This window comes from Candoia aspera, chromosome 2 (assembly GCF_035149785.1).
Source record: "Candoia aspera isolate rCanAsp1 chromosome 2, rCanAsp1.hap2, whole genome shotgun sequence".
Classification (NCBI taxonomy): Eukaryota; Metazoa; Chordata; class Lepidosauria; order Squamata; family Boidae; genus Candoia; species Candoia aspera.
Genome location: NC_086154.1, coordinates 96,556,292 through 96,573,285, shown reverse-complemented (window position 1 = coordinate 96,573,285; position 16,994 = coordinate 96,556,292). Strand labels below are relative to the sequence as shown.

General features: G+C 39.2%; 1 protein-coding gene across 3 annotated transcripts in view; it reads right to left on the bottom strand.

Annotated features, from left to right (window-relative positions):
• Window positions 1–2,133: 2,133 nt before the first annotated feature.
• The window catches only part of ATP10B (ATPase phospholipid transporting 10B (putative)), a 160,420-nt gene continuing 145,559 nt past the window's right edge, over window positions 2,134–16,994 (bottom strand). For 2 of the 3 annotated variants that reach the window (XM_063292464.1, XM_063292466.1), the window contains 8 exons: window positions 15,944–16,259; window positions 14,203–14,279; window positions 12,708–12,833; window positions 10,366–10,566; window positions 8,473–8,553; window positions 8,186–8,290; window positions 6,477–6,664; window positions 2,134–3,286 (listed from right to left, as the gene is read on the bottom strand). In XM_063292464.1, coding sequence (XP_063148534.1) covers window positions 2,872–3,286; window positions 6,477–6,664; window positions 8,186–8,290; window positions 8,473–8,553; window positions 10,366–10,566; window positions 12,708–12,833; window positions 14,203–14,279; window positions 15,944–16,259 — 1,509 coding nt within the window. In that variant the 3' untranslated portion in view covers window positions 2,134–2,871. The remainder of the gene's footprint in view (window positions 3,287–6,476; window positions 6,665–8,185; window positions 8,291–8,472; window positions 8,554–10,365; window positions 10,567–12,707; window positions 12,834–14,202; window positions 14,280–15,943; window positions 16,260–16,994) is intronic. The other variant, XM_063292465.1, reaches the window with a different exon arrangement.

The following is a 16,994-nucleotide window of genomic DNA, read 5'->3' as shown; positions in this document are numbered from 1 at the left end:
AGGATGGAAAAGGAGAGAGGCTCCCCTTTGAGCTCATAGCCATATCCAGTCATACTTGCTCCTCATTTTCTGCCAGCATTACTCCAGGCAGCATTTCCTGTGCTTCATTTCCTGAAATACCTCAGAGAACCAAGCACCTGTATAGGATCAGTGGACAGGGAGAGGCTGCTCAGGAGCAATCCTATCTAACGCTCTGATCAATTTGTATTCCAGAGGCTAATATAGTGCCGATAATTTTGGAGAGGGGGAAATCCCCAGGAACTATCTGAAAACCCTTTGGATCTCTTTTGTACTGTGGTCGGCCATCTTAATCATCCTTCCTCTCTGCAGAGGTTATTGGCTCCAGCTAACCCCATCTAAAGTAATGATCCACCCATGACAAGATCCTGATGAAAATCTCCTACAAAACCAGATCTGTTCTGCTCCAGTAAAAATTGGAAGAGGCTTGTAGTGAACAGGATTGAGTCTGTAAGGTATCAGGCTGAAGGTCTCAAATGTCCTTCCTCATAAACAGTCTGGGTCTTCACCCTGGTACATCTTCTATTCTGGCTAGTGGCTTGGTAGTTCCCACTGCCACCATGTTTGTTTCAATGTGGCATTTCCCCTGGGATCCTCCTTCCAACCTCTTGTGTGAGAAAAATAGGGTTCCCGTATCTTGTAGCCTTTCTGATGGCAAGGCAATAATGAAAAGGCAATAATGAAATAACTGCTATAATGTTGCCTCCTGGTTACATAATACTGAGGCATGTGGCAGAAGTTTCAGCCCTCCCTTGGGAGGTATACCAGAGATAAACAAAAAATCAAACTTTATTTTAAAAATGATAATAACTGTAATTTCTTTTTAATGCTGGATATCAAAATGTCAGCATTTTGAAAGAGGTAAATACAGAGCTGTTCAAATTATTGGACAGCAACAACTTTAAAAGGTATTTACAAGAATTGTACTTCTATATTATAATTCTACCAGGTTCTGAGTTTTACTAAGCTCAGAGAATTTCTCAGGGAAAAAAAAAGATCTTAACACAATCTGCTATATGCCTAAAAGACTGAATCAGTGAACTTGGGCAGAGATATAAATAACATTCAACTTAAACATACACAGACAAAATAAATTAACAATTAATACAGCTTCTGCTTAAACCTTTACTTTTTGCTTAGAGATACTCAGAATCCCAAAACAAGGTCCTCTGCTTTGTTTTTCTCTGGACCTTCTTCAGCCTTTGAGGATAATTCCAACCTTTTATCAGAACTCTTGCAGCAGCTTTCTCCATTTCCCTGTTTTTAAAAGAACAAGGCTCTTTCCTACCAAGGAGAAGAAGGGGCTGGGACATATGCTTTTTCTTCATGTGACAGAAGCCATGCCTCCCCTAGTATTGATTCTGCTTGAGAAGAAGGCATTGGTATTCCCAGTCTGGGAAGTCAGCTGTCATTCTTATGAATCCAGGCAACAGGGTTATTTCAAATATTTAGTCTAACCCTTGGTTCAGTGTGGGAATTCAGATGAAAGAATCCCCTGCTTTGACACATCCAGAGAAAGGATGTGTCCATACCTCCTCCTCCTCTTCCTGTCTACTGTTGAAATGCTCTTACTGTTACATTTTTTCTGTAATGTTCAATCAGAAACTGCCTTCTCAGCTGTAATAATTCTGGGTGATAGAGAACAGGTCTGGACTTCCTTTGGTGTGACTTTCTTTTAGCTGCTCGAACACTGCTATTATATCCATTTCAGTCTTCTCAAGGCTGAACATACTTGGTTCCTTCCTTCATCTCTTCATACAATTTAGTATCCCGACCCCTGATCTATGGCCCACCCCCCCTTTGTCACCTCATTCAGCCAATAGCTGAGGGTGGAATCAGGCAACCTGGGCAATCAACCGCTGTACTTAAATCCCACCCCTCACTTCCACTTCCACTGACTAGGAGTGTGGGACCTGGATTCGCATTCTCCTGCCACCAGAGTGAATTTTACTGGATGACATTACATTAGTCACTATCTCTCAGCCTAAACACCTCAGAGAGTGGTTTCTAAAATGGAATAGGAAGAATGTATGCCACCTCAAGATCCATTGGGAAAACTAATACATAAATATAAAGCCAACCATATAATAAAATCAGTTGGCATCTCATTCAAAGTAAAGGTAAAGATCTTAAAAATATATCTTCTTGGATGCTAGTTCCTCAGAAATCAACAAATGTTACATCCAAATTTGAGATTAGGTCACTAGGTTGCTAGTTATATAAAACAACTAAACAACTATCTGACCAATAAGGTACAACCTGGCATGTGCAGTTTTTCACATATACACATATGCAACATATATTACATATATACATATACTTCAGATTTTTTTTTTAAAAAAACATTAAAACAGTTTTGGATGCCCACTTACAAACTATCTAGATGATTGGCTTACTTTATGTCTTTAAACATAATCATTTTACTCTAAGATGTTGCAGTGTGAAGCTATATAGCTCCTATTCATCAGCAAGGCAGCAATGTGGCATGATTAAGGTCAGATCCTGAAGTAATTCACTGGAAAAAAGAAAAAGCCCTTCCCCACACATATTGTCTATTTTCAAGTCCCTATGAAGGAAATCTTGTGCAATAGTCCTCCAAGCTATTTGAGCTCTTTTCTTCTCACAAGAAATATATAGCCATATTCACCCAAGATATCTTACACTGTACAGTCAAAACACGGTTTCCCAGTATGCTGGTGAAATTTTATTTTAGGCCTCTCCATCCAGACATTGCTGCTATTTCACATAAAAACGAAATTCTATTTTCCCCTGCCTTTATTCATGGAGAGTGAGGCCGCAGGTGTTTGGAAAGCATTCCAATTTTACCTTTCCCCCGTGAAAGCTCTGCCTCCTTCACAAAGTCACTGCACTCACAGACCTCCGATGGCTTTGCTGAGCAGAACTTTCAGGGCTGTGGGGGAGATGGCCAGTAAATGGCTCCACAGCTGTAAGTTGTCCAGTCTCTTCCTGGATGCACCTTTTGGCATCATCCTTGGCTTCCTCATTCAAAGTTGATTCTCGGAGCACGTCTTTCTGCAGAGAGCAGAGGTCCCGAAGAACACTCTGCTCAGGAAGCCCAAGAGCCTCATTATCACAAACATTTCCATTGAATTGGTTGGGAGCATTATTGTGGATTGCTGGGCCTTGTTCTGTCAGCTTCCATTTCTGTATTTCCCAGTCCTGTTGTTCTTTTGGCAGCTTCTCCAGTTGTTGTGCTTTCAGGATGCAAGATATTCTGAAAGTTCCTTGCAGAGCCATCATGAGATATCTAAGGAAAGCAAAGAAAAACACTAGTTATTTCTCCAAGATGAGCATTCACTCATTTTGTAGATGCCAAATGCAGTATAATGTGATTGACATTTTTAGCTAATCGTTCATATATAGATTTCATTTTCTACAGGGAACTTTTCCAAAATATTACACATATAGATCCCAAAGGTGCTGGAGGTGACTTTTGTTCATATACCTATCAGCTGTGTGTCTGTAAAGTACACACCAAAATAGAGAAAGGGAGCAAAAGATAGAATGGGGAAACTCATAATTTTAAGGAAGCTGGTGTCACAAAGGATGGAAAAGCCAAGACAGGGCATGCAAATGAATAGAACTGCAAGGGTGGTTTCCTTTAGTACCATCCACCTGCCAAGGTGGTACGGTGGCTGAAAGATGCAAAGGTAACCTGGCACCACTCAGACAAGTGAGGCATAACTTCCATCAGCTTAGACACAGCAAGGTAGTATGGAGCTATAGTGCAGAATTTATAGAGAATATCAGGTTTGCCTATTCTTGGGCTAGAGTTTTGTTTTGTGATTATGGACAGATTCAAATGGCCATTCAGCCATGTTAGGTGGGCCAGCTGCTACCTTTCAGGAAAAAAAAATGGTTTAATGCCTGTCTATGGATCATAGCCCATGGTCAGTGTACTTATCTGTAGCTGTCTGCGATATGAACAGAAATCATGGGCCAAACAGATTCCACAGGTAAGTTTGTTAGAAGGTGAAGGCTACTTAGTATTTCAGTGTGTGTATGAAAACAACCATAGTTAGACAGAAAATGGCAGTGGTGAGCCTTCTTTCAGTGACTGTGGCAGGCCAGCTGCAGATGGTCCTTTGGAGCTAGTTTTTGATAACTAGACTAGTGTGTGAAGCTAAATCCATTTGAATGTTGTTTGCTTTCTGCATCACGGCAATCAGTGATGCAGGAAGAACTAGATATGATAAACTCAATAGAACTGAGGCACCGTTTAATTACAAAAAGTGAAGAGAAGGCTCTATTGTGTCTTAAGAAGTGGACGTGACTCATGTCTTCCTGCCTCCCTTCCCACAAGAAGGCAAAATCTGGAGGGAGTAAAATCTCATCCTACTAAAACTTTTGCTTTTCGTCATGGGAAGGGATCCTCCATGGTATGTAGTCTTGTTAAAGACCTTAGAAGGGGCTTCCAGGTGAGATCACTCTCTCATGCTTGCTTATGCTGGTATATGCCTCATCTTTCATTCAAACCCTCTATACTACCATTCCTTGGGAAAATAACAGGTTACATAGGTGGGTGGAACCTAAGACCCTGGTCAGATCTTTATTTTTGGCTTCCATTCCTTATTTGCACATTAAGGTAAGGATGAGTAATGGTTTACTGTTATGCCAACTGAATGGCATGCTGTCTTCTTTGCCACTGGCATGGAGTAGAAATCCAAACTTTCCCCCTATGTTGGAAATCCTAAACTGTGATTGATATTACCCATGGTTAATTGGTGGGTGAGCAACCTTTTTGCCAGGAGAGCCACATCCAAACTCAGAGGTAGGTCAGGGGCTACACATATATGAGTACATATATGGGTATGTACATGTACATTCATGCTCATGCATATGAAGGTTTTCCCTTTCCAGCAATCTTAGTGCAGTCAAGATTGCAGGGAAGGGAATGTTAAACTGTCATTGCTTCTACCATGTCCTCCATCACTTTCTGTCCTTTTTGCTCTTGGTGAGCCCATTCTCACTTCTTACTGTTGTGGCTACCAATTCAAGGGATCTGTGGCTTCTGAGGATTTTTTCCCAATTTCTTCCTGCAGGATGGTAAAACAAATGTAACTGATTCTAGAGCCTTAGAAGTGCAGAAGGTTCCTCCTGATTTTGGCATGAAGAAGCTGCAGAAGAAGCAGTAATGGCATAATAAACTGTACACATTTATGTAGTAGTAACAGATGGAATGGTGACAAATGCAGGGACTCATGGGAAAAATTGGTGCAAGCGCAGTGGCAGAATAGCAGAGAATCAGCAGCAATAGCAAATCAGAAATTGTCAAAGTTGGTTTCCCCAAATGCCTTGGAGAGCCATATGTGCACAAGGCCCATTTACATCTGGTTTTTGAAATAAGCCAACTTCATAAACTAAGTTTTGGCTTGTTTCAGACAACATGCATAATATTACCTACACTTTGTCTGGATTTGGATATTAGTGATGGTTAGTTATGAAAGGAAGAGGAAACTTCTGATCTTCTAAAAGTTGGGCCAGGAGAGAAGAAGAAAAAAGTAAGTCTGAAGTTTAACCAGGCTTGCTCATGTTAATATTAAAACCCAACATTTATAAATACTGTACATCTGGATGCTTTCATTCAAGCTTCATTCTGATACTGCAGCTACTCCTGTGGCACCTCAGTCTGAATATTTGTTTTACAATGTAGCAAGCGACTTCTCATTTTACACAAAACTCATAGGAACACAATGTTACGGGAACAAGCTTAAATGTTCTGCCCACAAATCAGCGTGTGTTTTGTAGTAAGAGATTAAAGTGGGACATGTGAAGAATAAGACTTCAGAGGGAATTCTTTTCATAACCCTTAGACCATGGGGGTTAAGAGGGAGAAGCAGACAGTCTACCTCTGTGCTGTTTCTGAAGACCATATGACAGCTGGAGAAGTCTGAGCTGTGACACTAGCTATATAACATGGAAACATATTTATTCTTTGAAGTACTCAAGAGTTACCTCTCAAAAAAGAAAAAAGGAAGGCATTACACAACACAACAAGGCTTTTATGTTCTAGCAAGGCATGTCAACTCAATTTCCCCAAACTCTACAGAGAAAGTTGGACTACATTAAAGGATGTGGGCTGTCAAGGGTTTTAAGCTTCCCTTCCATAAAATGACAGCTATAACAAGGAACTGGCTCTTGGTTGGCAGATTTTGTGGGGAAAGGGGAAAAAAAGCACACTAGTAAGGGTAAGTCTGCTGGGATCTTCCTCTGGAAGTAAGACTTAAAGAGCCCATCTGGGTCTTTTTGTGTGATGTTGATTGTCTTAGTTGCAACACCTGATTAAGACCTTGCTTAAATAATACCATACTACAGAGGAAAGCCTTTCTGTTTCCCAGGACAATGTTTAATCAAACTTTGTAATCCCTGGTCTGGTAATCCAGTTACTGAGTAAGGACCTCATACCCTACAGGTAGGAAAAAAGACGAATGTCAAACCTTGGGAGAAGTGCTATGACTGGTGTAATAATGACTGTGAAATAAAAGCTTGGCTCTGAAAATTCCATCTCCATAATCCAGTAGGGATTTGTGGGATGGTTACAAAGGACACAGGTAGCATTGTAGATGGATGAGAAAATGAAGTACAGCAAAATGCTCCCAATTATTGAGATCCCATGGAACAGAGTCTGTGAACAGAAGAAAAGAGCAATTAGAGAAATAAACCTTTTAGCTATGATTCCTGTCTAGGAAGGTATTGGCGCAGAAGCAGTCAGGGGAATATAAAGAACAAATGCCATAGTAACAACATTATTCTGAGGCAGTGCAATTTCTGTGTGAAGAAAGACATTTGAATGTAAAATTGCAGCAATGATGAACCTGCATTGAGGAACCTCAAATTTTGGAATTAACTCTGAGGGCTTTTGAAAAGTCATTCCTTTTCAAGACAAGTTGTGGGTCTGGTGGGAAAGAGTAGCATCTTTTCTGCTACATTTGAGAGACCATGCTTTTTAGCTGGCTATATGCGAATACCGGTTTCCAAGCCACGATGTCTACCTACTGCATTTTTGTGTGTGTGTGCCTTTGAGTCAGTGTTAACTCCTGGCAACTGCCTAGACTCCTTGCAGTTTTCTTGGCAAGATTTATCAGAAGTGGCTTGACTAGGTCTGAGAGTGACAGGCCCAAGTCACCCAGCTGGCTTTGTGCCTAAGGTGGGATTAGAGCTCCCTGTCACCTGATTGCCTGGTGCCTTGACCACGACACCAAAGTGGCTGTCTGTCTATTCCATACAGAAGGGTTATTTTCTAATGAATTCTGTTTTAAAATTTATATAGTAAATATGTTCCACTGAAGTCTCATGATTAACACCAGCATTGCTCACAACTTTCAAGAGGCTACCTGGCTCTGGCAGTGTGCTGCATTCTCTGCAGTCTTCTTTTTATAATTTTTATTAAGAATTTTTACGTAGATAAAAGACAAATACAGACATGTATAAAGAAAAGAGAGAAAAAGTTAAAAAGTGCAGAAAACAATGCAGTTAAAGAAAAGGTAATTAAAGAAATGTCTTCTGCCCTTCTTTACAGCAGTTACAAACAAACTCATTATCCCTCCTCCCTCCTTAACATTACAGTCATCCCTTCAGCCCCTTATTCAATCCTTTTTCAATCATCAAATCCAGAAATCACCATTTCACTATTGTCCATTTTCAGCAAAAACATTCTCTGCAGTCTTCTCTAACTGCAAGGAACAATAACATTTTTAATTGTGTAAAATTTTACTGAAATACATAAATATTTCTGATAGGAATGTGGGAGATTATGCTTTTATGCAGAGAAATATTGGACGTTGTGAAGGGATATATATCTAGTCAAAAGCATGAATGGTTAATTAAAATAGTATAAATTAAACAGCTGTGGTTGCATAGTATTATTCAGTTTGTGAATCTGTGCATTACACTAGTTGCAAATGTTGGCATTTCAGGACTTTTTCATTGCTCAACAAATCTTCGAAATCCAAGCTGGGTGGGACCCAGATCCAAACACACAAATACAATATCCCAAAAGTGCATCACTCTCACCTTAACAGCCAGGTATTGGTCTCCATTCCTTCAAGCAAGCAAGCAAGCAAGCAAGCAAGCAAGCAAGCAAGCAAGCAAGCAAGCAAGCAAGCAAGCAAGCAACCTGTGATAGATATTGAAACTATATACATACCCACATCTGAATTTCTAAAGCTTGGTGAAAAAGAATAGTAAGAAGGGCAGCAGTGTTGACTATTGTTCCAAAAGAGAAAACATCAATATCGGAATCCTGATATGCCTGCAAAGTTAGATAAAAGAATATTGACTAATCAAAATGCAAAACGCAAGTGTTGAGTTATATGAAAAGTTGCCTTGAGCAGCCTTCTCAAGTCTGATATGCTCCAAATATGAGCTGGAGAGCAACAGGTTGGGAAAGGCTGATTTAGCAAAAGTTAAATACTTTAAGATCTGAACACTTACCAGATAAGGGATGAAGAAGCAAATAAGACTCTGGTAGAAGGCATCCAAGATAGCAAGGCAAAACATTAGAGGCCTGTAAATCTGTAGCAAACAGAAGGAACAGAGAATTTCAGAAGAGACATACAGTTTTTTGATATATCACTTATAACTTGATGGCCACTGGGGGAGCCACCAATCAGTGGTAAATGACAGGATTTGCATCAGTTTCAATCTCTGTCACTGCCTTCAAAAGGAAAACAGAGGTGGTGTGGGATGCCTGAAATCCTGAAAAACTTTTACTTAAATTTTTACTGATAATTTTGTTTATTCTTGGTATCTTTATTCAAGCAGAATAAGCTGGGGGGTTAACTGGAAGAAAAAATTATGGAGCTTGGGTTGATGATGGACTTACCTCTGTCATAAGAGGCCCAAACAAGTCTCCGTGGGTAAGAATATCTATTCCAAATGTATTTATTTATTGGTTAGATTGATGCCCTGCCTTTTCCACAGAGCTCAAGTGGCTTCCATGGAGATTTCGCTGCATTTTATCCCCACAGCAGCCATCCTGTAATATAGGATGGGCTAAGAAGGTAAGATTGGCCCAAAGTCAGCCAATGAGTTTCCATGGGTAAGGGAGGACTTCATCCTAGGTCTCTCTGGTTCTAATTTGGTCCTGCCTTAACACCTTAACCATCACAACACATTACAGTTTTTGTCCTAACAGCCAGGAACCACGCTGAGACAAGGAACTGATCTCTAATGTTTTATTGCTTGTACATAACAGGAATCCTAACAAACTGAAGAAGCGTGGGAAAAACCCAGACCTATAAACCCCAAAGGTTAAGGGGGTCCCGAGCTGTGTCTCTTTGAATGGCTGCCCAATTCCTCAGTGCTACGCATGCGCTTCAGCCTGGATGGGAGCCCCCTGCTCGCCATCCTCACTCATGACAGTTTGGGCTACTAGGATAGCTGTAACTTTTCCAGGGTAGGGATTGGCCATAGCTGTCCCAGCATTGGAATATTGTAATGTATTTTATGGGGATAGTGGACTTTTGTAATATGTTTCTGCTCTTGAGAGTGGTTCAGAAACCACAGTTAGACTAGAATGAGGAACTAGGTTATTAGGGGCCTTATCAAGCACATTAACTGCAGTATTGTAGGTTCTGCATTGTCTGCTGAACCTTTCAAGATTTCATTTGAATTGCCAGCACAGAGCCAGGTTATATGAATCATCATCTTCCACAGATCTTTACCTGCTCCTTAAATTCTGTAAAGGATGTTTTGATGACCATACCATAGCTTGCTGATGTTCTTCATAAAGCACTGTGGCTTTTATAGTGTGGGATAATCTTCTCTGTGAGATTAGGTGGGTTCTCAGTTTGGGGTTTTTTGCATTTTCCCACTTGTCTCTTGGATTTCCCTATTTTACTCATGAAGTGCCCTAACAATTGTTGAACTAGTAATTTAACTTGTTACAAATTTTATTGCACTTATTGTATCAATTTGTATCTGTGACTATTTTACACTTTGGAGATTTTTGATCCAATGAGAATCAATATATTTAAAAAATATAATAAGTAGAGTTGCATTTCTTCTCTCAGTGTAAGATCAGACTTCACACAAGAGCACAATTCCCCTATGCCAAAATTGCCCTCCTTAAGCTATTTTTTTCACCCATAACTGGGAAAGATGTTCAAGAATCTCTAGAGGTGATTTTAACCAATGGAACCAATTTTAACCAATGGAATAAAGTTGTTTGATGAGGGAGTTGTTGAGCTGAAAATTGACCGCATTCAATAAGTCATGGCTTAATGCAGTGTATGAACTCAACCAATATCTACTTTAGAAAGAATATTTCTTTTGTTATATGTGATACATTATATTGTGGGATATTCTTGAAAAAGTAAGTGATACCTCTGAATTTTGTCCACTTTTGTAAAGTACAGGAAGGTTCAATAGTGTTTCTGCAGAAATGTCTTTATCCAGAACTCCAGAAATTAATGGTGGTACAGATGTGAAAAACAAGTTGAAAAATAACATTTGCCAGTAGTCTATCATGGAAGCCCCAGAGAAAGCACAGAAGAACTGGTACCAGAAGAGAAGGTTGACATAGGTCTGGTGAGAAAATATGAGAAGGTAAATGCCTTAAATATCTGTAGAAACTTCATCCAGCCTGTGCTATCCAAGGGTGCTTGGTCGGTCCCACAATTCCTAGCCCCTACACAGGGATGCATATGCATGATGAACTCCTAGAATTCGATCAAAGACTCACAGCATTTTGATTTAAGGCAGTTCAGTCCAAATAAGCTAAATAAGCTACTTGATTTCAACTAGGTTTTTGATCAAGTTGAGAGACTGGCTAAAGTTACACACAACCATGTATAACTGAGCTTGGTTTCTTTCTTTCTTTTTGTAAGTGCTGGTTGTGAGAAAGTTAAACTAGGGATTAGGACAAGGAGAGAAGGGCATTTATCCCTTTCTCTGCTTGCTATTTATCCAAGCTAACCTGCTTTTTGTTTGCTTTTCCTTTCTCAAGTTTCTAAATGTACCTGAGTTAACTTTTGGAACCCCATGATGAGATATGATTAGGAAAACAGCAGATGGGGAAAAGGATTAAGAACTGTTTTCTCTTGGTTACTTCCCTACTTTGAAATTACTTCTCTTGAGGCTGCTTTTCATCTAAAAATAAAATCGGCTATCACCAAATTTAAACAGGCTAAGAGTAGTAATAGACTCTCTGAAATCAACAGAGCTTAAGTTAATTATGACTAAAATATGACTACTTGTTTTAGTAAGTTTACTTTAAGCATGAGTAAGACTAGATCCAGTCCATTATTAGGTCTTAGTGACAAGCATTTGCATGAAATACGTAGTTAGCCTTGGGTGTAAGTAAATGGATTGTAGTCATCTACTTGAGATTCAAAGTCATAGCTTGCTTTCATGAATATAAATAGCTTTTGTATTTCTTGCAGCTATGTGATTGTCACTCAGAATCACACAAACTTTGTATGCTGTAAAGGTAACATATTCATAAAATGTCACTTCTACTTCATTTTTTGTATGAAGCAGTGAAATTGAAAAATTAAATAATTTGAAGAAAAATCCCTCCTATTGTTTTCTACTATTTTCTAACTGTTTTCTGTAGCAAACAATGTTATGGACCTTGATGATAAAAAGGCAGAAAAGCAAATTGTAAGCAACAGTTGGTATAATGAAATTCACCAGAAATAGGAAAAGTAGAAAAAGTTCATTTACTACCATCAAATTACGTGAGTTAAATATCTATGCTTATAGCAATATAGGTAAGGGAATCAAACATACTTTTTCCAGCATCACATTAACTCCCCCCCACTCCAAGGCTATTAGTGGCAAAATAAAAATAAATACCATTTGAGAAAATCCCCATGACTTTTGACAATAGGATGGCACATTTGAAAATGAAGTAATAGAGAGGAAAATAAATGAAGTTTATTAAGGTGATGCAACTTAGACATTTCCCAAAAGAGATTTGATTTTCCTTCAGCCCTTATCAAACTGTAGCTCTGGACACTAGTGTCCACAGTGGGGGTCAAAGAAGGCAAGATGGTGGTTGTAGCAATGCAATTGAAGCCCATCCCTTTGTATGTACATGCATTATTGATGCATCCACAAAAGGACTGCGTATAGCATGCTGCCATGACCACCGTCTTGCTTTTTTTGACCCCACCTCTTTGGGGGTGCTAATGGCTCTAGATCCCAAAAGGTGCATGTTAACTGCATGATGGAAATGTCTAACTTGAGAACAGAGGTGCCCAGCTGAATTTCCTATAATTTGGCTAAAGTTGACAGGTGTTGTCACCTATTGGTAGCATGGGTTTCTCATCAAATTAAGTGGTTGGCAGCCTGTACAGTCTAAGCCAGGGCCAACTTCTACTTGCCATGAGTACAATCAGCCATTTTATGTGCAGCAATAGAGCCAGGATTCTGATAAGGATTGTCAGGATAACATTTTAAATAGGGAATTAGACAATCAAAGTTATTTTATGGGAACTAAGTTAAAAAAAATGTGCATCCATTTACAAATCAATCCATTTAACTGAAAGATTTTTCATCCTTAATTATTACAAGAATGATTTTATAGAATGTTTATTATATTTTTGTAACTTCTGAGCTGCTGACATATGAGTCCAATCAAGTAGCCTAATAATTGTCCCCATTGTTACAAGAAGACAGCAATAATGGATGGTGTGCAGGATGAAATAAGTTAAAACACCTACCACATTTTTGTAGAAAAAGTATAGCACCATCTTTCCCAAGCGAGAATAGCACCAGTGTCCATGGACTAGAAGCAACTTCTTGAGGTGCTTAAACTGAGATACAGAAAAATCACTGGCCATGACAGCCTGAAATGGAGAATGTATATCAAATGATATAATTTATATTTTCAGTTTTACTTGATCCAACATAAATCAGGGACTGCAAGCAGAAGCCAAAATCACAAAAGCCAAGAGTGGGGAATGTAATATGTTTCTGGTTTAATGTTAAAACCCTAAATGGCAGCTTTTCCAAAGCTATTGCCGTTCAGATGTGTTGAACTATCAATTCTGGAATTCCTAGAGAAGCATCACCAGAGCTAACTGGGAATGCTGAAGCTACAGACTAACATAACTGGAAGATAAGTTACAAATGAGTGTGCTACAATTTCACTGTGAAACTGTGGCTCTCTCCATTTCAAGCCTAGTGTGACAATTTAATCAGTAAGAAAGTGATTTTATGACCAGTTAGAGCTGGTGTAAGCAACTTTGCATAGCTGGAGGCTTCACATCCCTCTAAAATAACGATGGAAAGAGGGTGGGAATACATCACACATGTAGATGGGGCTAGAACTCTCCCCTTTTCTTGGGTGAATTTCCAGGATCCTTTGCTTTTTAAGCCATCTTGTCTATTATAAGGCTCACACTACTCTTTGTGCATATTTCCCTTCTCCAAATGGCACCTAGCCAAAGAGGAACAGAGAGCGACAAAAAGCCCTTGGAGAACCACTTGCAGCCCTGGGGCCACAGACGGCCCATCTCAAGCTAAAGTAATAAGAACAGCTTTGGATGAAACGATCCAAAGCACTGGATACTTCTTGAGGAAAACATACCTGAGTACTGCTTGTTATTCAGCACAGTCCCACAACTAGTATGGTCTTGTGCAGGGAATGTGGACTTAGTGGTGGGGGCTGGATTTCTGTCCCAGCCTATCTATGGCTTTACTGGATTACAGTGCAGTTGTGATTCAGCCTCAGTTCATAAGGTTTAAGTGTCAACCAACAAGGTAAGAAGTTGTCGGCTTATTCTTATTAGGAGTGTTTCCAGTGATGCTTCTATTGTACAATTAACCCTCCTTTTAAGCATTTAACTAGGAAGGAGGGGGGTGGGGGAGAGAGTTTCCAGATGATGCTTCTTATCGCTAATCCACCTGCCTTATTTTTTTTCTACAGCTGCACAATGACTTTGTTCAGGAACATTATAGCTCTGGACATTTGTGTGGGGGCAGTTCATATGCCTAAATGAATAATCAGGGTAAGCATACAAATGTTTTGATTCATTATAAATGCAAATCATTTAATTCTGATTTCCCAAGGGTGTTGCTTGCCTTGTTATGACAGATAGCAGATGATACTTATGTTCACATTTTATATGGAGTACAGACTCCTAAAAATTCTGAATATGCATCTTAGCAACCGTTGCCAAAGGCAAGAGGGTATTCTTCAGTTATTATGCATACCTGCATACCTTCTTGTCCAGAAATGCCAATTCCAACATCAGCTGCCTGAAGCATTCCGACATCATTTGCGCCATCACCTAGAAATAGAGAAACATACAGTGTATCTGTCTCAGACTGAGAAATATGCTCAACTAATGGTACTTAAGGCAACGGAAATATCTGTTCGGCATATTTCTCAGTCTGAAATATATGGTTTATGTCAGAGGCCCGTTTTGTGTAATTAGGTATAGGATGAAAAGATACCTGATTTTATTTGTCCTGAATCTTACCACTGCATGAGTCCAAGTTTGAGTAGTATGAAAAAGAGAAGTAAACTTCTCATTCATTTTGGTCCAAGTCATGCCTGACTTTATTATAAATCATTGCCAGCACAAACAATTTCATTTTCAACTCCTATATAACTTTTCTCAACAACTTTGCCTTTTTCTTAGCAGAAACACATTGTCATGAGTAAGGATGGTGAGCAGGGGGCTCCCATCCAGACTGTCAAGCGCATGCGTAGCACTGAGGAATTGGTCAGCCATTCAAAGAGACACAGATCGGGACCGCCTTAACCTTTGGGGTTTATATGTCTGGGTTTTCCCACGCTTCTTCAGTTTGTTAGGATTCCTGTTAAGTACTAGCAATAAACATTAGAGACCAGTTCCTTGTCTCAGCGTGTTTCCTGGCTGTTAGGACACACATCATATTTCATATGTCATGTCTCACTGACATTTCAAACATAAGACTAAGACCCCATTCCTACACTTGAACTTAGCCCAAAGGATGAGAAATGATAGAACCAATTCCAGATTTATCCCATTACTTCAGATTTCATAAAAGTGAATGTGAAGTTGGGATTTCTTCCATTCTACAACTGTTAATCTTGAGTCACATTATCCATTTTAATGTCTATTCACCTAGTTTGGAGGGATCCCTTTGGAGCTCTACACAATCCATAAATAATTTGGACATTAAACCAAATATGGTGCAGTAAGACAGTTTTGCTCCACTCCTCTACTATAATAAATATACCTAGTTTTTACATTTCAAACTAAGTAGCAGCAGTTAATGAATGAGTAGATCATTTTTGTATGTCCCTATTCCCCGCCTCAGATCACACTGCTGAAATTTTACAGGAAAATAGTGGGTTTGGGAAGAAGAAATTTTTAATTTAGTTTTTTTTAATCAACCCCACCCATTCCAGTGATATCACTGAAATATCTCTTACAACCTGCTGAAGATACAGTAGATGATTGATTGATTGATTGATAGATAGACAGATAGATAGATAGATGAGAGCCAGTTTGGTGTAGTGGGTAAGGCACCAGGCTAGAAACTGGGAGCAAGTGAGTTCTAGACCCACCTAGGTGACCTTGGGCCAGTCACTCTTTCTCAGCCCTAGGATGTGTATATGGGTTTCTGGGAGGAATGTGCAAAGAATGCTGGGAGTGTATGCCAAGAATATACAACCCCAGCAGGGTTATCCAAGGCAGGAAGGTCATCCCAGCTGCCCAGCTAAAGCAACCAGACACCTATAACGGGCAGCAGTAATATAGGAAGATCGATCACTTTAGTGACAATGGCAAAGGCAAAGGCATAATTTCATAATGTGTGGGAGAAGGCAATGGTAATCTATACCTGTATTTTACCAAGAAAACCACATGGACAATATAAAATGGTTGGGGGCACAGTATTCTCGAGAAATTTATCTATGTAGTTGCTAAGAACTGACACTGACTTGATGGCACATAATGCTCACCTACTGCAAGGGTCAACACTTTCAGCTGATTCCGTACAAGTTTGACCACCATGCTTTTCTGTAAGGGAGTGCATCGGCAGCACAAAACCGAGTGGCTATATTTTGTTAGTTGAAGAAACTTATGCTCAAGTTGCCCTTGGAAAATAGTATTGAGAGCTCTCCCATCAACTACCAGTCCAATAATCGGATTTGGAAGTCCTGTAGTTGACAGAGAAAATGGCAGCTTAAAGCCAAAAATACTCCACATTTTTCTAGGAATTGCTTGACCCTTCTGCACTTCTTCCAACATGATATCCAGCAGTGATTCACAAGTTTCCTATGAAAAAAATAGTTGAATGAGTTGTAAAGCTACATGGCACTACAAACAAAACAAGAATTCTGTTACAAAACAGTGTATGCTAAGCTTTTAATTACTTACAATCTTTCATTCTGTTGGACTACCACAGAACTGATGAAAATAAGTGTTGACTTAGAGAAGCCCTTCAAGAATTTACTTGACTAAACATTTAGCATTAACAGTAACAGTTCGAAGTTGGAAAATATGATGTATTATCTAAGCAGTAAGCTAATTCTAAACATACTCATAAAGTATAACTAATTTGTACTTTGCTAATTCTTAGCTTGTATATTCATGTTGCACAATGTGAGTCCTGTTTTACTAACTGATTCTTCATGTCAGCGTTTCTTAATCTAGCAATCTCTAGAATTTTGGATTACAATTTACATCAAACATATGTATGACCATACTGGGCTACTGATGATGGGCTGGGATGACTGGATTATAAATAAATATATCTGGAGGACACCAGGCTGGGAACCTATGCTATACAAAATTTGCTATCATTAGTGAGCATTCAGAAGAAGTTGCAATGTGTTCACTGCTCATGCATTCAGTTAAATACTACTGCATAAACAGTAGATGACTAATTGTACTGTTTTATTCATTATTTATTTTATTCATTATTATTTATTTTATTCATTATTACTATTTTATTTATTTTACTGAGAGCCAGTTTGGTGTAGTGGTTAAGGCATCAGGCTAGAAACCAGG